We start from the raw sequence: 23,744 nt of genomic DNA on the forward strand, positions 1-23,744 counted from the left end.
AGGGAGGAGAAGCCTGTGTCTTGACTAGATGAATCGTGCAGGCTTCCAGCTAGGATTAGTGGGTGGTTGCTCATGACACCACTAAAAGAGATGAAAGAATAAGGATGAGCAGGTTTGAGGAGGGAAATCATGAGTTCAGTTTTCAACATGTTCAGCTCAGGTGAATAGAAAACATGTATAGGAAGGGGGGAAAAAAGGAAGAAGAAAACAAGAGTGGAGAACCGGGTGAATCAATAGGGGTGGAGAAGGAAGGCGATGAGGAAGAAACAATGCCCTGTCAGGGTTTGGGGCTACGGTAATACACACGGTGTATCCGTGAATTTTTCCTCTAGTCCTATCTCCACAGGCTGCCGTCTTGGAACTTGGTTCCAGCAACTGAGCGGACCCCAGAAAAGAGAAAATGGTTTTGATTCATGGTTTCCTATCCTGTGATCAACCCATTGTTGACACTATTTGCTCTACTAAAATAATAATAATAACAATAACCTGGAGTTAAGCTGCGGCAGGGTCAGAACGAACAATTGTCTTTTTCCATATTGCCCTGTGGGGTGAATAATTTTGCCCACTTCCCCAATACTACTTCCCAAGTGGCAAGAATACAGTACCAATATGTGTGGGGGTTTGCGTACGGTCATTTTTCAAGTTCTGGACGACTTCTGCCACAGATCTTCTCTGTCTTTGAACTTTTACAAGCCCTTTATTTTGCACCTTAAAATTCAGAAATTAGTAATAGCTTGTCTTGGATCATTCCCATGATTATTTCCTATTCAGCAATCTGTTCTCCTCGGCTCACACAGTTGTAAAAATCGTCCGGGACTTCTGCGTCTCCACAGCAAAACAGTCCATAAGTACTTTTAACATTTTCTGTACAGTCGTAACCAGCCAATAAGAAGCAAAAGGTCGGCACGTGGTTTATTAGTTTGGGCAGGAGGAAGGTATTCCCACCCGATCCTTTCCGCTCTTGCCAGGATCAAACATGGCGGGCCTCACCCAGAATTTCCCGAACACCCAGTTCGCTTTCCCGTGACCCTAGTCAGTCTTTGGCGCTCCTTTTTCCACCTTCCTTCCTCCTCTGCGGCTCCAAGAGGGTCAGCACCCCGGAGCGTGACAGCGGACCTGCTTCCCGCCCCCACCCGAGGGCCCGCCCACCAGCCAGCGCTAACCAATCGCAGGCCGCGTTGCGCCGGCTGGCAGCGCCGGCCGGCCCCGCCCCTCAGCCTCACTGTGGCCTGCGGCTCCCGGGCCGGTAGCGCCGCTTTCGGTCGCGCGGACTGGTGGTGTGGAATCGCGGGTCCCGGGTGTTCGCCGCCGGCCACAGCTCAGCCCAGCGCCACCGAGCCTGTGAGCCCCGAGCCTCCGCCATGGACTTCGAGGACGGTAAGCAGAGCCTTTGGCTGGTCGCCGCGGCGGGCGGGAGGCAGGGTGGCCGCCCCGGGGGTCTGTTTACGGTCTCAAGATGGCCGTGTGGGCTTTGTTCTGCGGGCCCGGAGGCCGCCCGCCCGCCGCGGGCCCAGTGCCCGGAATCGGCCTGTGTGGGGACCCGCGGCGCCCTGTCGCGCCCGCCCGGCGCCGGATGCCGCCGGGGACCTGGGAGTTCCGTACCGGCCTCGGTGCGGGGAAGGGCGCGCCCAGAGCACCACGGCCTCCGGACTCGGGCCCCGGACTCGCGCTCCGGACTCGCCCCGGCCGCCGTGCGTGGAAATTGCCCCGACGCCTCCAGCTCCCCGGGGTCGGACAGAGGGGTGAGTGGGGCCTCCCCCGCCTCGTCTCGCGTTCGCCCCACAGGGCGGCGACCCCGCTCGTCCGTTTAGTAAATCCTCTACCAGGTTGCTTCTTACCAGACCAATTTTCAGAGGCTCGTTCACAGTGGATGTCTCTTGTCTTAGTTTAAGCTGAGTTTAAAGGGCGTCTGTAAGTGACAAGCATAGGTAGGTGTAGATATCTGTACAGAATGGAAACTAAGATATTACCGGCTAGCAAACTAGGATGTTTATCCGCCAAAGTGACCTGGTCGTTAATCCCTAATTTGAAATACTTCTGTGAACCAAAGCATTTTTCGTCTGGATTGTGTATGGATGGGACTTAAGTTAGAATTCTGGCACAGCATCACATGCCCTTCAAATTCAGGTCTGTGCACAGCCGCTTGGGTTGGACTTACCGTTTAAATAAACTGTATTTCAGCAATACCTTTCAGTTGTCTCTAACACTAGTTCTTTAAACCATTTTCACGGGCTCACAAAGTAAAATTAATTTCGTCTTCACCTTGTCTTCAAATCTTGCCTAACTTTTATAGGAATTGGTGTCAAGATAAAATGCGTCGGTAATGACAGCATTAGGGAGAGGTGAAGAAGGGTTTGAATGATTAAACTGGACTTAATCCTGAGTAGCCAGACGTTTCTAATAAAACAGATTCACTAACTAGTTGTAAGTCCGAAACCCAACCAAAACCTGGTTTTCTTTAACATTGTATGTAGTGTGAGGTTAGCATGTGAGTCTGACTAGATGATCTTTTGATCTTTGATTTGATCTCATGCCACAAAGAATTAAAGCTGCCAGATCTAAGTATGTGAAAGGGTACTAGAATAACCCTTTTGTGGATCCTTTTAAATTACTTTGAAATAGGAAGTTCAGCTCTTAAGACTAGCACACTGGTGTTTTTGTTTGTTTTGGTTGGACTTTGACTCATTTTGGCATAGATACCTTTAAACTATGAATATTTGAAGTGCCAAAGCTAGGAATGAAACTTAAAAAAAAATACATTATTGTATTTTCATGCCAAAGTTTGATGACAGTATCAACACCCAAGGTACAGCGGGAGCTCCCTAGGTGGGGGGAGGGAACAATGGGAGTGGTGTCTCTGCCCCCGCCCCTCGCCCCCGCAGGAGAATCCATTTTCTGTAGAGAATTGAAAAACAATAATAAAACTTGGTATGTTTGCTTTTATTGTCACCATGTGCCTACAATTCCAAACAGTGTCAGTAATAAAATTATAAACAGTTGTCAGTGAGAAAATACTCCCCCTCTCTCTTGCTTCCTCTTAGCCTATACTGCTGTATTTGGGAGTGGAATTTGACTAACAATATGTCTGAATCTAATCCTATGTAGTGTAGCTGGACTCTTTGTATCCGAGTGATCACTATATTAACTTCCTTTCTTTTAGTATTTATTAGTAAAATTAATTAAATGATTTAACGATTGCCAAGTCAGTTTTGACTTGGAAATTGCCAATATGGTTTTTGGTGATGCCATATCCTGGGTAGATACAGCACAGGCATACACATACATATGTGCATATGCATTCTCCAATAAAATCTTGAAAACCTTAGAGAGCAAATAGGTAAAAGAACTATATTAACCTTGAAAAAATTACATGTTACATAGAATCAATTCTCAGATGGCCCTTTTTGCAATATTTGATACATAATTTAATCTATCTGCTTTCCCTTTGTTACCCTGTATAAATCAGTACTGGATTCCTCTTTTGGCAATTATATATCAGGTGTTATAAGCTAATTTTTACATTATCATAATTTGGATGATAAACCTGCCTCTTGGGGAGATAGTGAAGAAGAGGAAGAGATCTGTGTTTTCCCATATGAAATATTTGTAATTATTTATACCCCAATTTTGCAGATAAGTGAGTTAATGGTATTTTTAAAAATTGTGTTTCATTTGAATAGATGAGTATGTAATTTCAGATTTTCGCTAATGTTGTACTAATTTCTTTCTGTTAAATGTGTCTTCATAGATTACACACACTCTGCTTGCAGAAATACTTATCAGGGCTTTAATGGTGAGTATCCTCTTTCGTTTGTTCTTAAATGTGTTAAGGGAATGCATTTCAATTTTTCTCCACATGCACATAAAGTAACAATGTAAAAAGCCAGTTCTACCTTGTTTCAGTCATTGTGTTGTCTCTTGATGTATCACTGCTCCGTGTTAATGTTGTCATACTGTGTATAGTATTTGAATTAGGGAATTTGGGATCAGAAAAAGTTAGGGCTATTCAGATTAGTTTGACTCTTTGTTTTATTTGAATTATGATCCCTTTAATTTATTCCAAAAGGCCTTGACTACATTCTGAGTGATGAGTTACGAGAAACTAGCTGAGTTATTTTTGCTGAATGAGAAGCTTTGGTATTGAATAATGTAGATTAAGTGGCTTATTGGCTTGGTTTTATATTCCTTCTAATGTAATGCATTTTGACTTTGTTTCTGAGGTCATTTGCTTTAATGTGTCGAAAGGTGTTAGTATATAAAGAGCTGTCTAGAGGAGCACATGAAGAAGCCTGATTATTTACTGACTTAAGTGTGACGTTAGAGTTGTGACTACAGAGCTAGATAAAATCATAGGAGGTATGCGGAATACAATTGGATGTTATTTTATTAAAGTTAAGATTCTGCCAGGCAGGATGATAACATAAAAAAGAATGTGGAACAATTCAATGAGGTTAAAAAAAGGACCCCATAGTGGAAGTAAATATCCTGATTGCCCGAGAAATGGAACAGAATATAATATATTCGTAAAATAAAACTGAAGCAAATGTACTACTAAGTAAAGCTGTGCCATTTTATGAGAATAATTACTATCTAGTTAATTTCTTTGTATCATCTCTAAGAGTTTAGAGAAACTTTGTACTTGATATGGGCTAAAAAGGCTCAAGATATAGGAAGTGGTCAGTATATATTGAATGCTGAAGAATATAGTTGTTTTTTTGTTTTTTTTCTTTTAAGCTTTTATTTTTAAGTAATCTCTACACCCAGCCTGGGGCTGGAACCTACAACCCTGAGATCAAGGAGTTGCACGCTCTACCAACTGAGCTGGCCAGGCCCCCCTGAAGAATGCAGTTTTTTTTTAAAGAATTTATTCATTTGAGAGAAAGAGAGCACAAGATGAGGGGGAGAGGTAAAAGGAGAGGGAGAAGCACACTGCGCGCCGAGCTGGGAACCCAGTGGATGCGGGGCTCCATCCCAGGACCTGGGGATCAGGACCCAAGTCGAAGGCAGGTGCTTAACCCACTGAGCCACCCAGGTGCCAAGAATACCGTTTTGAACAGGAGAGTGACATAATAAAATTAGCAAAGGAAGTTTGATTTGTATCCACACAGGTAGATTGAAAACTGGAAAGTTAGGAGTGCCTGGCTGGCTCAGTTGGTAGAGCATGCGACTCTTGCTCTTGGGGTTGTAGGTTCAAGCCCCACATTTGGTGTAGAGATTACTTAAAAATAAAATCTTAAAGAAAAAAAAAAGAAAACTGGAAAATTAGCTAAAAAACCATTTCATAAATTTAGGTGTTAGGACTTAAAGATCCTGAACTTGGGAGATGACAAAATTAATTTTTTTTTTTAAAGATTTTATTCATTTACTTGAGAGAGAGAGCAAGAGAGAGACCACAAGTGGGGGAGAGGGGCAGAGGAGAGGGAGGAGCAGATTCCCTGCTGAGCAGGGAGCCCACGCGGGACTCGATCCCAGGACCCCAGGACAGTGACCTGAGCCAAAGGCAGATGCTTAACCGACTGAGCCACCCAGGCACCTGACAATAATAATTTTTAAAATATTAAGAAGTTTCTAGAGAAAATTAGCAGAACTTGCAAGCTAACTAGTATTGAGTAGAAAATTGAGAAGGATGAATAAAAATGGGTCCAAGATTTTAAACTGGAATGAGTAGGACTAAAACTTTCACCAAAGAGATTTGGAATGATGGAAGGCTTCAGTTTCTAGTAGTGTTTAACAGAGAGTTGGACTTAATGTCTAAATGTAGGACCTCGAAATGCAGAATCATACCAGTCCAGAAGTTTGTCTTAATGTACGGTCATCATGCTATACATTATATCCCCATGACTTATTTTTTTATAACTGAATATTTGTACTTCTTGATTCCTTTTGCCCACCTCTACCCTCTCCTCTAGTAACCACCAATCTGTTCTCTGTATCAATAAGCTTGGTTTTTGTTTTTGTTTTTTGGTTTGTTTAGATTCCATATACATGTGAAATCATACAGTATTTGTTTTTCTTTGTAACTTATTTCACTTAGCATAATGCCTTCAGGGTCCATCAGTGTTGCAAATGGTAAGATTCGATTCCTTTTTATGGCTGAGTCCTATTCCATTGTATATCTATACCCCATCTTCTTTATTCGTTCTTCAGTGGGCACTTAGGTTGTTTCCATAACTTAATTATTGTAAATAAAGCTGTAATGAACATGGGGATGTATATATTTTTTTGGATTAATGTTTTACTAATGTTATGACTTTCATTTTTTTCTCTTAATGTAAGTTCCAACATTGTGATTGTTAAATTCCCCTGGAGAGCTTTTTCAAAGTGTATCTGTTCAGGTCATACTCTAGTCCTCTTGAATCTTAATTTTAGACAAGTGGTCCCTAGTTGTGCATGTTATGAAAAAGTACTCTGAATGATTTTGGAATGTGCTGCTGGTTAAAGATCATTATTTGACATTATTTTGAGGTGTAGATTATCTACATTTTGTAAATGAGGAGCTTAATTTCAGAGATATAATTTGACTTCATTTAACAAATATTTCTTGAGTGAATGCTGTATATCAGATACTATTCTAGGAGCTGGCAGTATAGCAGCCCATATTCTTGCCCTTGGGGGGAGCATACAATCTAGTGGGATGAAATGGAAAGTAAACAAGATAAAGAAGTAATATATATTGTATGTTAGATGGTAATAATTGCTTAGGAGAAAAACGACAGAGGGAAGGGGTGGTGGTGCTAGTAGTGGTGATGTTGGTAGTATGTGTGTGTTTGTTGGGGAAGGACTTATTAAGGAGGTGACATTTGAGCACAGATTGGACTAGGTGAAGATGCAAGCTATGGGGCTATCTAGAGGAAGAATGCTGTAGGCTTTAGAATATAAAAGATGTGTAGTTACCAAATGAAGCCATCAATACAATTCATTGTTAGCGTTGTATTTTTCAGTGACTGAGATGAAGTAAAAGATACTGGAAAACCTGTCAAGTTCCAAATTCCCTTCATACCATTTCTTGGAAGGAAGTTGTATTTCCAGTGTTTCCATGTTTCCTTCCTGCTTCATAATAACTTCTTATATAAATAGCAGACAAAAGAGGGAGAGCATTCCAGATAGAGGGAAAGCAGGAATAAAGATAGGGTTGAGTGCATTGTGGTTCAGAGAGACTCATGAAGAATGGTTTTTTGTTTTTTGGGGTTTTTTTTTTTTCTTTGTAAATAGGCTCCATGCCCAGCATGGAGCCCAACACGGGGCTTGAACTCATGATCCTGAGATCAAGACCTGGACGCTTAACTAAATGAGCCACTCAGGTTCTCCTAGACTTAAGAAGAATGTTTTGACTAGAGCAGATGATTTTTGCTAAACAGACTTTTTTTTTTCTTTTTAAATATTTTATTTACTTACTTGACCGAGAGAGATAGCAAGAGCAGGAGCACAAGCAGGGGGAGTGGGAGAGGGAGAAGCAGATCCCCTGCCGAGCAGGGAGCCTGATGCAGGGCTCCATCCCAGGACCCCGGGGATCATGACCTGAGCCGAAGGCAGACACCCAACGACTGAACCACCCAGGCGCCCCTGAACAGTCTTAAGACAAGGTTAGAGTGGTAAGAGTTGTAGCCAGAGGCACTGAAAATCAAAGATACTTTGTTTATATCTAAGAGAGAGAATAGGAAATAAAGACCTGAAAGAGTGGAGGGATTGAGAGGTGCAGATACAGAAGAAGAGCATTCCAGGCAGAGGCAGCAGCAGATGCCAAAATGGGTGTATACTTATTGTATTCTAGGGACAGCAAGGGGCCTGGTGTACCTGGAGTGATAAGGGGGAATAGTAGATGATGAAGTTAAGAAGTGATGGGGTGAATTATGTAGGGCAGGATTTCTCAACTTCAGCAGTATTGACATTTTAGACTAGATAATTCTCTGTTGTGGGGGATGTTTTGTGCATTTTAGACTGGTTATCTGCATCCTTTGCTTTTGCACTAGATGTGAGCAGCACCTGCCCTTCGGTTTTGACAACCGAAAGTGCTTTCAGACATTGTCAAATGTCCCCTGGAAGGCAAAATTGTCGTTGGTTCAGAGCCACTGTATAGGGCCTTACAAATTATTTTTTTTTTTTTTTTTAAAGATTTTATTTATTTATTCATGAGAGACACAGAGAGAGAGAGAGCGAGAGAGAGGCAGAGGGAGAAGCAGGCTCCCAAGGAGCAGGGAGCCCGATGCGGGACTCGATCCCAGGACTCTGGGATCATGACCTGAGCCGAAGGCAGACGCTTAACCATCTGAGCCACCCAGGTGCCCGGGCCTTACAAATTATTTAAGGCTTTGGCTTTTACTTTCAGTAAGATGGGAAGCCATTGGAAGTTACTAAGCATTGAATGTGATTTAAACTTAAACTTTAACAGAATTATTTTGGCTATTTTCTTCAGAATAAACAAAGGGAGCAAAAGTGGGAGCAGGAAAACCAGTTAGGAGGCTGTTGAAGTAACGTAAGTGAGAGATGCTGGTGGCCTGTAGCAGGATGCTGGGAGTGTGGATATGGTGAAAAGTGGTCCCATTCAAGACTTAGTGTCACACAACTCATTAATTATTTTGATCCTAAGTCAGTTGTTTTTTCCTGTTATACTCCTCAGCTCCTTCCTTGTGATTTAATTGTAACTAAGTTTTAATATTTGTTGAGCTTATTTGTATGATAGAGTGATCAAAACAATAGATTTGATTTAAAACATTAGGTCAGTTTTATTTTTGAGTGAATTAGTTTCATTTAGTATTAATAGTAAAGGTATAATGTTATGTTCTTACAGTTTTATTTTTAAAGTGATTTTTAAGTTCATTTGGTAACCTGGAAGGATATTGTTTATATATAAGCAGTCATCTTATAGACTCTATATCCCTTTAATCACACTGATTACGTATAGTATAAAGACTGTTCCTTCTTTCCTTTTTAATTAACTGAATAATAGCAGTACTATGAACAATAAGCCAAAATCATTGCCATGTAAAGGTTGTTCTCTTAATTTTTGTGTATTCCACAATGCCTGGCAAAAGGTGGGTGTTCAAGAAATATTAGTAATTTATGACTCCGTAGTGAAATAAAAACACACAGAATAAAAAACAAAGGATTTAGTGTCCAAATACAGCCTCTGTGAGCTCAAAATTGGAATTGGCAGAAATAACAAAATGCAAGACTTTTTACTTTGTGTACCTAACTGAACCTAACTCTTAAGATTATTATTTATATTTTAAAAAGATTTTATTTATTTATTTGTTTAGAGAGAGAGCACGCGAACAATGGGAGGGGCAAGGGGTAGGGAGAGAGAATCCCAAGCAGACTGTGCTGAGTGCAGAGCCCAAGGTGGGGCTCAGTCTCATGATCTTGAGATCATGACTGGTGGTGAAACCAAGAGTTGGATGCTTAACCTACTGGGCCACCTGAGCTGCCCCTTAAGATTATTTTTAATATGAGGCTTAGAAGAAGGCTTTTAATTTTGAAATTTTTATTTTAATTTCAAAATTGCCCTCTATCTGTGATAGTATGAGCATAAGTTACCAACTTTAAAGACAAATAATTGACTATTCTATTAGTCTAGAACTGTGTTGTCTAATATGGTCCATTATCTGCATCGAGCACTTACAATGTGGACAGTTGAAATTGAGATGTGTCGTAAATGTAAATTACATACCTCATAGGAAGTCTTAGTATAAAAAAAAAAACAATGTAAAAGAGCTCACTAGTACTTTTTGCATATTTTTTTTTTTAAAGATTTTTTTATTTATTTGAGAGAGAGAGAGAATGAGAGATAGAGAGCACGAGAGGGAAGAGGGTCAGAGGGAGAAGCAGACTCCCTGCTGAGCAGGGAGCCCGATGCGGGACTCGATCCCGGGACTTCAGGATCATGACCTGAGCCGAAGGCAGTTGCCCAACCAACTGAGCCACCCAGGCGCCCCGAGTACTTTTTGCATATTGATAAACTTTTTGTGCTCTGTTATGCATATTGGTACGTACAAGTTTTATAAAATTCTAAATTTCACTTGAAAGATCAAATTTTATTATTGGCAGCACGTACTGTTACTTGTTTTCCTTGAACTGACAGTTTTACTTTGTTCATTTTTGAGAAAATGTCTGCCATATGCTCAAGTCTGACAACCTTAGTTTTTGAATGTTGGTCTGTCTTTCTAGTAAAAATAGTCTTCCTTGTAAAAGTGGCTAATTCAGTTAACGAAGCACTTGCACACTGGCTTTTCCTGGAGATAACTGTGCTACTTTGGTATGCAGCAAAATTGCTTTCTTTCTGTGTACTTTCTGTTTTACTAGAGAATATCAGAAAGAAAGTGTACTCAAAGGTGACGATTTAATAAAACTGATAATTCTGACTGCTTCATCAAGGACTTCTATAAGTGGAGATGGCAGTTCTCTTTTATTATTTTTTACTGCAGGTGTGCCGTGTTGAGGACTGCATTGGCTGCTAGTACAGTTCGGTGCCACTGCCTTGATTTGTGCTGTGGCACTAGCAGTTTTACGTACCAGTGCGTTTGCATGTTCAGTGCAAATGTCACCCTGTGAAAAAGGCACATAATGTTGTAGTATTATTAATGAAAATAGTTTGAACTTGTGGATTCCTGAAAGGGTCCTGGCACCTCCCAGTGGTGAACAGACTATTCCTTGAGAACTGTGGCTCTGGGGTGTAACAGAATTAATAAAAATCAGACCCTGACCACAAGACTAGTGTATATTTAAGATGAGGCCACAAGTCTCAGAATGTAAGGCAGAGTATCATAAGCACCATATAAGAGCTACAGACTTGTAGATAGTTAGAAGAAAGATATGATAGTCAACTGAGACAGTATCACTAAAAGTGTTCTTGAAAGGGTTAGTATTTGAAACGGACTTTAAAAGAGATTTCAAGAAGCAGATATTTGGGGTTTTAGAGGAGAGTGTTTCACGTAAAAGCAACAGGTTAAAGCGGGAGGGGTGGATGCTTACTGAACTTTGGGAAAATAATTTCATCTGTTTGGATTTTAGCACCCTAATCTATAAAATAAGATTGAATTTTTTCTTTAAATCTATAAAATAAGATTGCTTCCAGCTTTCAAGTTGCAAGATTCTGCGTGGTATTTTTGTGAAGTTGTTGCTGTTGTCATTATTGTTGTTGTTAGGACCAGCAATATGTAAGTGATTGTAATTAAAATTTAGTGTTTAAAAAAATACAAATTAAGGTATTTGCTCTATGTATACTATTGTATATATTAGTGCATAAAATTTGGGGAGGATGGTAATAAAGGATTTTAAAGGACTTTATAGGACACATTCTAAATGGTTTTTAAATTTTTTCATTTTTAAAATCAGTAAATTCCTTTTAGCACCTCTTGTTGTATTTTTCATGTCAGAGGTTGGGATATAGGTGGAATTGCAGTGTAATAAAATATACTCAGTACCCTTAATGTATTAGAATTTTTTTTAGTGTTTTGCATTGCTAGAGTTCACATTCATTCCCTTTATTCAGAGTATTTGAGGATTTAAATGTTTGTTGAGTTGTTATTAATTACAGGCGTAGTACCACAGATTGGCCCCCTACTCCATGATTTTACTTTTTTAAAAATGTCTATTTCAGGGCACCTGGGTGGCTCAGATGGTTGGGCGTCTGCCTTCAGCTCAGGTCATGATCCCAGGGTCCTGGGATCGAGTCCCACATCGGGCTCCCTGCTCCTTGGGAGCCTGCTTCTCCCTCTGCTTCTCTCTCTCTCTCTCTCTCTCTGTCTTTCATGAATGAATAAATAAAATCTTTAAAAAAAAATAAAATAAAATAAAAATGTCTATTTCAGTTAATATATGAACGAATTGAAATTATACTAGTTGAAAATGTGGCTGCTTCTGGGTTTTTAGACATTTTGAGGACAGTTAGATGCAAAAACTATACTTAAAACAAAAATTTTTCTTTTTGACATTATTAAATACTGACTTTTCTTGAGAGTAGGAGTTATTTATTATTGATTACATACTATGTCATTCCTAATACAGAACCTTAAAGGAGTACCCTAATCAAATAAATATTGGCTAAAGTGAAAAAAATTCTAACATAGAACTTTTTAGTTGATAGTTTTTTTTTTTGAAAAATTAAGTTTTCTTAGCAAATCTGATTTTTCAGTAGATTATTCTGTGAGTTTTTTCTGTCCATGTCTAGTGTGAGTTTAGCTTAAATGTTATTGATGGATTGTTATCTCAGATAACTGATTGAGTATCTCATGTTTTATGCTAAGATTCCCAAAGAGAATGGTATATCTTACTGACCTTTTGTTATTGACTCTGTTTTAGGAATGGATCGTGATTATGGCCCCGGATCTTATGGAGGTCTGACATTCAAGGATATTTATCTAAAAATTCTTCTTTTGGGTACCAGTAAAGGTGAGCATCATTTAATTTTTTTCTTTTTAAACTCTTTATAGGGATGGACCGTGACTATGGCCATGGATCCTATGGGGGTCAAAGATCCATGGACTCCTACCTAAACCAGTCATATGGCATGGACAATCACAGTGGTGGTGGTGGGGGTAGCAGGTAAATTGCTTAATCACTTGGCCAAATAATTAGATGACTATAAGATTCTGGATATTTTAATTTAAGTATTCCTTACGCATGTTATGATACTTGAACTTCACTATTTGGTATTGAATAATCACCTTAAATGTTTAAAGGTGTTAATTAATGGTTCTAAAAATTATCTCAGGGTCACTGACAGACATTATTTTAGGAAAACTTCAAGTAGCTATTTTCATTTCAATACAATAGAGTAAATTTTCTGTCTTCAGTAGTGATTTTTTTTCTTACGTCTTTTACTTTTAACTCCTTATCATTCAGAATGTTCTGAACAAATGACATAAAAATGTTATTGGAAATATTATTTGTGAAGTTTTTTTCTTTATCAGTTTTAAAAGTATCTTTTCTAATATGGAGAGTTCTGTAAAGCAGCAAAGCAGTCTTTGACTGGAATGGGTTTAACTGAACCAGTCTAGCAACATTCAGTTTCTGAGAAACATTTAAGATAGTTATTCTTTTAATTTCAATTTTAGAGTAAGTTGTAAGAACATATTGTAATAATAAAACGTTCTTTAAGTTCATGCCTAGGTTATTTATTGGCAGGTACTACTTATACCAAAAACACGGTGCTCTAAGCTAGGAGCATTGTATCAAATCCATGAATACTATGCCTTCGTTTATTTTAATGCACTAGAGTTTAGATTGTTTTTATATTTCACTGTTGATACCTTGTAAAGCTTAATACTAGTTGAACTAGTATAGTATGCTTTAGGGTTGTGACCACGTTTCAGGCAAAGGGGGTATACCTTTTGAGGCACAGATATTTCTACTAAATATAACTAGTTAGGTAACATTTGAAACTATCCTCCTTCTTCATAAGTTGAAGGATCTGGATTCCTTAAGGATGGACTGAATGATGCTTACTTTCCTTCTTTCTGCTTCAAGTGTGCCACTATGGTTTATAGTAGAGGAAAATCAAAAAAAATGAACAGATACAACAATTTTGCTTATGTGATAGATCTTTTAAAAAGAGTTGGAAAGAGGAATAATTTTTATAAGGTTACCAGGATTCAGAAGTAAATAGTACATTCTATTTAGTGATCTGTAAATAATTGAAATAATGTAACACATTTAAATGTTTTAATATATCCGTTATTGCCCTATTGCATTGTAAATGTGTTGTGCATAAACTATGTAGATGTTATTGTTTATCTTATGTGTAATTGTGGGCCTTTATAAAACTATGTTGTAAGATATCAAGCAACTTTTGTAATCCATGCTTTGGATTTGTGAGAAGTAAGATGATTTGTTTCTTCTGTTGACTCTATTAAAACCTTGAGGAGACTGTGTGCTCCCCTTTTTTAGCGTAGTTTTATGTGATAATTTCCTGCCAGGAAAGAATTTTTTAAATAATTGAAGACTTAAAATGTATTCTTTCTCATCTGCCTTGATAATTTATGTGCAGAGGGTATATGTTGGTGGTCTTTTACTTTTATGTTCTATTTTATGTGCTTATCCTTCTAGATTTGTTAGATTTGCTAGTCTACAAGTAGAAAGTGACTGAGGATTGATTATTGACCTTACCCAAAGTTGGGCAGGATATCAAATTTCATAACCAGAGATAATTCTTCAAATTTTGACTGCTATAGACACGATGAAGCAGTTTTGTGATATAGATTATTGGGGGTGCAAAAGGATCTCTTTTGTGTCACAAATAGCTTGTATCAGTGTAGTCTTCAATTTTTGTCCCTATAGAAAGCCAAAATATTGTAAATATTTGGTATTTTCCAATACTAGGGATGGATTCAAAGAAAGTTTGAGTAGTTTGTGAACTTTAGTAAATGACTTTTTCCAAGACTAGGGCTGGGCTTAAATACCGACAGACAAATCTTTTTAATAAAATAGAAAAGCTGCTACAAAGCAGATTTTTAAGCTAAGGTTTACTTAACTCAATTCATATTTAAAAACTGACTCAGATAGCTTTCTATCTGGTCTCATGTTGAACTGCCCAGCCCTAATCAGGTGTGAATAAAAGTAGAACTGTGCAAACCAGTATGGTATAAATGAATTTTAGTTGATAAATGTCATCTGATGATTTGTCTTTTGAATTGTCTAACATTAGTAAGCTTACTTTTGTTTTTTCCCTCACTGTGCAACTTTTCCAGGTTTGGACCTTATGAGTCTTACGACTCCAGGTCTTCTCTGGGTGGGCGAGATCTGTACAGATCTGGCTATGGTTTTAATGAACCCGAACAAAGCCGCTTCGGAGGTAGTTATGGTGGTCGATTTGAGAGCTCCTACCGGAATAGCCTTGACTCTTTCGGAGGTAGAAACCAGGGCGGGTCTAGCTGGGAAGCACCTTACTCCCGTTCAAAATTGAGGCCTGGGTTTATGGAGGACAGAGGAAGAGAGAATTACTCTTCCTACAGCAGTTTTTCTTCACCCCATATGAAGCCTGCACCTGTAGGCTCTCGGGGGAGAGGAACGCCTGCTTATCCTGAAAGTACGTTTGGAAGCAGAAACTATGATGCTTTTGGAGGACCATCAACAGGCAGAGGCCGAGGCCGAGGAGTAAGTACAACAGAATCTTTTCAGATTCTTTTCACTAGTCACTCTTTTAAACCCTTTCAAGACCATGGTTTTCATCTAGAATAAACACTGTTCATCCCAGTGTATTTTGAAGCAAAAGCTCAATCATAAGCACAATTTTTAGGTTGCCTGTAAAAGTTTTTCCAGCACTTCAGAAAATAAGTGGCAGTGTGAGATGATTGTTCATAAGTTTTGCCAAATCTCCCTTTATTAAGAAGGTGAGGATATTAGGTTTTGGTCTAAAAGGGGTTAAAAGGAGTTGCATTTTTCCTTGTAAACACTAGCAGTTTTGCTGGTGGGACAGTTCTTGGATTATTGTAAAAGGTAATTGAACCCTTTGGAGTTTTTGAGTAGGTTAAAGGTGCAATGTATGATAAAACGTTTATACTTTGCTGCTAACTCTAGCACATAGAATTTCTTCAGAGCTCCATATTTCACATTAAACACAAGGGACTAAAAGTTGGTGATAGATGAGGGTAGCTGAGCCATGATTACATGGTGAAGAAGCTGATATGTTTCATAGGTTGTAGAATGATTTGTGGTCAGTGTAATGACTAACTCACTCTCTTGCAATATGTCCCATTCCTGGGTGTTCTGTTTTCCCTCGTGTCACTAGTTTTTACTATTGAGAAGTAAGTTCCTACCTGTACAAACATGTCTCTCGCTCCTTCCTAGGAAGTAATATTTTGTAAATCATTGCTTACATGAGTAAATATACTAGTCTTCAAGTGTTTTATTTCAGGACATAGTATAAAGATAATGACTTATGTTCTTAGGTAACTTGACTGACATGAAATTTTACCTAGGAAGTGTATGTAGATGTGGAGTTTTGTAGTTTGGTCATATGAAGGATACTGTACTTTTGACTTAATGTAAGAAATGTTTTTTTTTCTTTTTTTAAGTCAGTTACTCTTAATATTCTCTTTGCAGAGGAAAGTACTTCTGATAAAAAAAAAATGTAGTAGGGCACACGTTTTTAACTGTTCATTAGCCTTTGGTACATGAGTGTAGTTTGTCACTTTTGTGTAGAAATTTTGCATTTATAACAGTTACCCTTTACTTAATGTAAAATGCATTGCACCTTTAATGGATAATTAATGAAGGTATTTCTAATGTGACTCTATAAATTACCTGGTAACACTAATCTGTTCAAGTCTACTAGGTTAGCTAGGGATTCCTAAGCATAATACATAAATGTAAGCAACTGATATGTTGCTATTCCACCATAATTAGTGACTATAGGTTAATTGAAAATTGTTGGGGTAGTAGGCTTTGGGTTTTGAAGTTGAAAATCAATTCCAGTTTGAAAATTTGAAAAATGCTTAACATTTTCCATGCTGTGTATTACTTTAGGCAAATGATTTTTTTCTTAATGAGACTTCAAATATTTTGTTTTCACGATAGAAAAACAGGCATTCCTGTACTTTGTGTTCACCATTCTAGTCTGAATGGACTTTTCTTTCTTTCCTCCTGTTAATGAAGTAGATGAACCAACAGGACTTTCTTTTTTAATCTTCACTTGTACAATTCCCATTGGATCCTTCTCTTCAGATTACTCCTCAATCTTTATCTTCTAAAAGTAAGATTAGCAGAATAAATTTCTGTGGACATGTGGCCTCTTGGTGTAGTGGATTTTGTTAATGACAAGAGAAGAGGAAGGGACACAAGAGTCGTTTGGTTGCATGACTCTTCGTCTGTAAACTTTTCGCTTCTTGGGCTTCTGGGTCAGAATATGTTTCTCTAGGTAAGAATGTGAATGGAACGTCAGATGTAATTCTTTATCTGAAGTGTGTCCTGGAAGTTGATGCATGGTTATGCTTTAACTCTCCTATTTCATACTAATGTTCCATCTCGCCTTCTCATTCCCTTTTTCAACAGGGAGAAATCCCAAATGATTTCTGGATCTTTTTTACTTCAGACTTCAAATATGGTCTTCTTTATGCATCTTAGTTTTTAAGCCAGGTTTTAGTGAAATAAAGATGTCTTTTAAGGTCTTTTCATGGGAAAACATCAATTAGGAACTCTGAAGAGGAGTTGTCAGAGAGTTGTACAAGTGGTAATATTCTGACAGGCACATATGTTGTTTATGATCTCAAGTAATTTTGAATGGTACAAATAAAAAAATAGGTAGGAAATATCCATATTTGTTCTACTGGAAATAAAAATACTAATTCACTGGATTTGAGTTCATGTAATAATTCAAAGCTTTTCAATGTGTTTATTCAGAGTGACATGTAAAATTTAGTTACATTCTGGGGAGTTTTCAGGTGAAAATTATTAGATAGATAACACGTAAAGTTTGTGTGAATTCCTACTTTATCTTTGGATACTATGCTAATATTTCTTGATTTCACAAATTTGCAGCATATGAGTGATTTTGGAAGCATTCATAGACCTGGAATTGTTGTTGACTATCAAAACAAACCCACCAATGTGACAGTTGCTGCCGCAAGAGGAATAAAGAGAAAAATGATGCAACCATTTAATAAGCCTGGTGGAACCTTTATCAAGAAACCCAAGCTAGCAAAACCTGTGGAGAAGATGAGCCTCAGCAAATCACCCAGTAAGTAAGAAAACATAATTGCTATGGCTTAGGGTACTGCCAAGTTTTTAAAAATTTAGTGCTTTTAGATAATTTTTTCATGTTCATATGACAGACTGCATAGTAATTATAATCGTAGAAATTAGATTTGTGAGTCACCTAGTGTAGTTATTAATTGGTCATGAACATCAAAATTACCCAGAGATACTTCTTAAAAATGCACATGCCCTGGTCCACCTCTCTTCCTTAAATCCTTATTTAGGATGGAATCAGAACATCTATATGTTTTAAAAGGCTTCTCACATGATTTTGAGTCAGAGTTTTGTCTTGGGTATTATATTTATTGTTGGGAGCTATTGTTGAGGGTATAGTATTGTTGCAATACACAGAATCCCCTTTAGAGGACAAAAGGAAGACATTTTTCATGGTTCCTGATACCAGGAAAGTGTGTGTTTCTTCTGGAAAATTAATTTGCTTTTAATCTTGTGGACATGACGACTCTTAGAGATAGTCACATTTCCAACTTTACATTGTTAAAAAAATCAAGAGCCAATCTGAAAATGAAATTAAGAAAACCATTTCATTCATGCTAGCATCAACAAGACTAGATATTCAGGAATAAATTTAACAAAAGAAGTGTAGAACTTATACCTCAAAAACTGCAAAATGTTGAAAGAAGTTAAAGAAGATCTAAATAAATGGAAAAACTTAAGTAAGTGGTTCATGGATCTGAAGACTTAACATTGTTAAGGTGGTTATACTCCCAAACTGATCTATAGATTTAGTACAATCCCTGTCAGAATTCCACCTGACTTCTCTGCAAAAACTGACAAGTTGATTCTAAAGTTCACAGGGAATTACAAGGCATCTAAAATAGTGGAAACAATCCTAAAAAGAAAAACAAAATAGAAAGACTCACATTCATGATTTCAAAATTTGCTACAAAGCCACGGTAATCAAGACCTTGTGGTACGGGCACAAGGACAGACATATAGATCAGCAGAACAGAACTGAGAGTCCAGAAATAAATTCATAAAACTATGGTCAGCTGGTTTTTTTTTTTTTTTAAAGATTTATTTATTTATTTTGAGAGAGTGAGAATGAGAAAGAGAGAGAGAGAGTACATGAGAGGGGGGAGGGTTAGAGGGAGAAGCAGGCTCCTCGCTGAGCAGGGAGCCCGATGCGGGACTCGATCCCGGGACTCCAGGATCATGACCTGAGCCGAAGGCAGTCGCTTAACCAACTGAGCCACCCAGGCGCCCCGGTCAGCTGGTTTTTTAAAAAATTTTTTAACAATGTAAAGTTGGAAATGTGACTATCTCTAAGAGTTGTCATGTCCACAAGATTAAAAGCAAATTAATTTTCCAGAAGAAACACACGTTTTCCTAGTATCAGGAACCATGAAAAATGTCTTCCCTTTGTCGTCTAAAGGGGATTCTGTGTATTGGGACAATACTATACCCTCAACAATAGCTCGCAACAATAAATATAACACCCAAGACAAAACTCTGACTCAAAATCATGTGAGAAGCCTTTTAAAACATATAGATGTTCTGATTCCATCCTAAATAAGGAGAGGTACACCAGGGCATGTGCATTTTTAAAGATCTGTTTGTTTATTTGAGAGAGAGAGTGCAAACTGGGGGGAGGAGTAGAGCGGGGGCAGGGGAGAATCTCAGGCAGACTCCTCGCTTAGCATGGAGCCTGATGCAGGCTGCATGTTAAAACCCTGAGATACTGACCTAAGCCGAAACCAAGAATTGGAGGCTTAACCAACTGAGCCACCCAGGCGCCCCAGGGCGTGTGCATTTTTAAAACGTATCTTTGGGTAATTTTGATGTTCATGACTGATTAGTACTATACTAGGTGATTCACCGGTTTTACTTCTACAATTGTAATACCATGTAGTTTGTCATATGAACATGAAAAAATTATCTAAAGCACTGAATTCATGATGATGGTATTCAAATGAGTGGAGTTTCAGAAATACTGATTAATCTCAAACTCAGATTTTTCTGGTGAGTTTAATTTAGATTGTGGTCAGCAAGTAAACCTTGCATATCTATACTTTATGAAGTGGAAACTGAAAAAGGAGAATGGAAAAATGATTTTTAGTTTTGACTTTTGCTGATATCCTAGCAAAAACTGATCCTAAAAATGAGGAAGAAGAAAAGCGACGAATTGAGGCTCGGCGAGAGAAACAGAGGCGCAGAAGAGAAAAAAACAGTGAGAAATACGGAGATGGATACAGGTTTGTGCTTAGTAGAGTCTGAAAATTGGTCTTATTAAAAATGGTTTCCTAGAAAATGCAAATACATTAACCGGAATGTGAAAAAATTCATGAGGGTCAAATGAAAAGGTTTGATCAAAGATTTTTGGTATTTATGTGCAGTCACTACTTAGAAAATATAAAAAAGAGTTCTTCCATTCACAATGGTAATCCAAAAATAAAAAATACCTGGAAATACAGTATTCTTAAAAAGAAATACATGTCATAACATGAATAAAACCACAAAGTCTTCTCGAGATTTGAGTACATGGAGACATAGTGATATTCTTGGATAGGAAAACTAAATATTTAGAAATGTAACAGGTGTTGTCAATCTTGATTCCAAAGAAGATCCTGTAAAAGAAGAGTAAATGAGTAGGTACTAGCTTTTCTAGATAATTGAAACATTACGAAGCTATAATAGTTAAAAATATGTGATACCAGAAAAAGGTTATTAGTATAATAGAATTATTAACTTGTAAATACATTGTGCTATATGTAAGAATGTAATATATAATAAAGAAGAGGTTGCAAACAAAAGGGGAATTGCTTAAAAATAGGGGGGAGAAGGATTGCTTGAACAACTGAATAATAAGAAATAGTTTAGATCCTCTTATACCAGTGAAGATGAAGTCCAGGTGGATTAAAGAACTTACAAAATGGAAAATAACAGGAAACTAAAATAGAATATTTATAATACTCACTGCAGAAGTTTTTTCTCCCCCCCCAGGCTTAAAAATTGTAGAATAAATTACAAAGGAAATAATGACCACATTATTTTAAATAAAAATTTAAAACTTGAAAGCAAACAGACTTGGAAAATACTATACACACAATGATTAATGTCTTAAGATAAATATCACCCAACCAGTATTATTATTATTATTTTTTTTTTTTTGAGAGAGAGAGAGAGTTGGGGGGCGGGGCAGAGGCAGAGAGAGAATCTTAAGCAGATTCCATGCTCAGCAAGGAGCCCGATGTGGGGCTCGATATCATGACCTGAGCTGAAATCAGAGTTGGATACTTAACTAACTGAATCACCCAGGCACCCCCGACCAGTGTTTTTTGAAAAGGAAGAAAACATGATGCTCAGTACATGATTGGCTGAAGGAACACCAGCTAGTTAACAATTTTTGGGAAAATGTTGAAACTCACTGTAAGATAAACTGGAAATTTAAATCATAGCATGGCATTTTATTAGTGAGGAGAAAAGAAACATTGATTTACTAACAATGAAACAGTCAAAGCACACTGTTATAATTTGTTGGTAACCAAATAATATGGTTACAATTATTGGGAAGCAATTAAGCAGGTTATTTATTTATTTATTTATTTTGAGAGGGAGAGGGGAAGGGCAGAGGGAGAAGGAGAGAGAATCTTAAGCAGGCTCCACGCCCAGTGCCGAGCCCAATGTGGGGTTCCATCTCACAACCCTGAGATCTGACGTGAGCCGAAACAAGAGTCGGAAGCTTAACTGACTGAGCCACATGGGTGGCCCCAATTTAGCAGTTTTTAAAAATGTCTTGAATTTTTTTTCTAGTTGGTGATCTCTCCAAGAAAATAATATAAAAGTATAAAAGAGTTTAATCTAAAAAGATGCCCATTACAGCATTGTTTGTAATAGCTCCAAACATGAAATAAATACCAGTGATAGCAAGTGGTCAAGTGTATGTAAGTTTTGATACTTCCCTTTATGAGCTCGTAGGCCATTGTTGAAAATGAAGGTTATAAAGCCTGTAGTAACATGGAGAAAATGCAGGCGAAGTAGAAAAAGTGATATATACAACATGTAAAATAATCATGAGAAAGTCTAAAAGAAAAATTTTTTTAAGGACAGTAATTAATATTTTTTCCATCATCTTTCTCTTAAATTACTGCTTATCCTAGGAAAATAAAGATTATAAAATTTAAAAAGTAAATTAAGTGTATTTTCTATTCAGAATATAGTTTTGCTCTTTTTTTTTAAGATTTTTATTTATTTGAGATAGAGATCGAGTGAGAGAGAGAGAGAGAGAGAGAGAGAGAGTGTGTGTGTGTGTGTGTGTGTGTGTGTGCGCGCGCGTGCAAGGAGGGAGGGGCAAGGGGCAGAGGGAGAAGAAGGCTCACCTTTGAGCAGGGAGCCTGATACGGGACTCGATCCCAGGACCCTGGGATCATGACCTGAGCTGAAGGCAGATGCTTAACTGACAGCCACCCAGCCGCCCCTAGTTTTGCTCTTTAAAAGTTAATTTGTTTTGGGTAGCATGAGGGGAATGAAATATTACACATTAGTGAATTTTCTAGATGTCTAAAACTTTATGTTAGTTCAGAATGTAACATTTTTAAAAGACAAGCATCTGCAGACCTTTCCATGGAGATATTTTTTAAATTGTGTTTTCTTCCACATTAAACAGGATATTCTTGGTTACTACTTGGTTTTAATATATACGTTGATTTTATTCATGTAAAATGTAGTAAAAGAAAATTCACTGGCATCTGAATTCCCAGATTTTTTTGTTTGCTTAGACTCTTTGATTTTAGTGAGCTCGGTATTACACTTGGCCCTTAAACAGCATGGGGGTTAGGGGTGCCATCCCTCCACACAGTCACAAATCCATGTGTAACTTTGGATTCCTGCAAAACTGCTAATAGCCACCTGTTGACTAGAAGTCTTACTGATAACATAAACAGTTGATTTAACACACATTTTGGATGTTACATGTATTATATACTCTATTACAATAAAGTAAGCTAGAGAAAAGAAAATATTAAGAAAATCCTAAGGAAGAGAAAATACATTTACAGAATTGTGCTGTAGAAAATCTGCACACAGGGAACCTCTGCATTTCAAAACACTGTTGTTCAAGGGTCAGCTGTATTTGTATAATCTTTGTGTCCAGCTTCAATAACTTTTTCCTATGTTCTTTCTGATTTGTTACTCATAATTTGTAAACAATAGGATTTTTTTTTTTTAAAGATTTTATTTATTTATTTGACAGAGAGAGACACAGCGAGAGAGGGAACACAAGCAGGGGGAGGGGCAGAGGGAGAAGCAGGCCTCCCGCCGAGCAGAGAGCCCAATGCGGGGCTCCGCTCGATCCCAGGACCCTGGGATCATGACCTGAGCCAAAGGCAGACACTTAACGACTGAGCCACCCAGGCGCCCCTGTGAACAATAGGATTAAGCTAATTTAAGAATTAACTCATGAAAAGAAGTTCTGGTATTTAAGAGGCAGCTAGTTTTGATCCTTGTGAGTATCTCTGCCACTGTTGCTAGAATTCCTTCTTTTGACAGGGATGGAAACAAATTGAAATGAACTCTGTTTCAGGTGTGTAGGAATCTGGAGATGTTTTACATTATAAGATTAATTTCTCTATTTACCCTGTGAATACTTCCCCCTTTAAAAATTGTAGCTTTGGATAGGATATATCTATGTTATGTAATAAGTACGTTGACTTGGAGAAAATGGAAGAACTGAACTTTTATTTTTTTCTCCATAAGTCTAAATATAAATCTGAGGACATAAGCCAAAGAATGTCAGTTCAATTAAATTGTCATTTTTAGGATAAGAGCCATTTAAAATAATCTAAAATTATTTTAATTTATCAGAGCAGTTTTATTTTGAGTTAGGAAGATGCGAGAGTGACGGTAAATAGCTACTCTTAGGATGTGTTCTTTTGGGATATTTGAGTGCTTTGAGTGTAATAGGAAGGGGGCCTGGGGCGAAGAGGACGGGGTGTGAGGGGTGCAGACGAACAGCAGTGTGTGGGGAGAGGGCCCCAAGAGAAGTACAACGTGGCTTCCAGGGATGACTGCTCAGTAGGAGTGCAGGAAGATCAGGGAAC

General features: G+C 37.9%; 1 protein-coding gene across 3 annotated transcripts in view; it reads left to right on the plus strand.

Annotated features, from left to right (window-relative positions):
• Positions 1-1,234: 1,234 nt before the first annotated feature.
• ZNF326 (zinc finger protein 326) overlaps positions 1,235-23,744 on the plus strand; it is a 35,285-nt gene continuing 12,775 nt past the window's right edge. Inside the window, exons 1-7 of one of the 3 annotated variants that reach the window (XM_027613202.1) lie at positions 1,235-1,377; positions 3,749-3,793; positions 12,298-12,333; positions 12,429-12,540; positions 14,685-15,090; positions 17,473-17,671; positions 19,781-19,901. In XM_027613202.1, the coding sequence (XP_027469003.1) occupies positions 1,362-1,377; positions 3,749-3,793; positions 12,298-12,333; positions 12,429-12,540; positions 14,685-15,090; positions 17,473-17,671; positions 19,781-19,901 (935 nt within the window). In that variant the 5' untranslated portion in view covers positions 1,235-1,361. The remainder of the gene's footprint in view (positions 1,378-3,748; positions 3,794-12,297; positions 12,334-12,428; positions 12,541-14,684; positions 15,091-17,472; positions 17,672-19,780; positions 19,902-23,744) is intronic. The other 2 variants (XM_027613209.1, XM_027613214.1) reach the window with 2 other exon arrangements.

Source organism: Zalophus californianus, chromosome 4, assembly GCF_009762305.2.
Source record: "Zalophus californianus isolate mZalCal1 chromosome 4, mZalCal1.pri.v2, whole genome shotgun sequence".
Lineage (NCBI taxonomy): Eukaryota > Metazoa > Chordata > Mammalia > Carnivora > Otariidae > Zalophus > Zalophus californianus.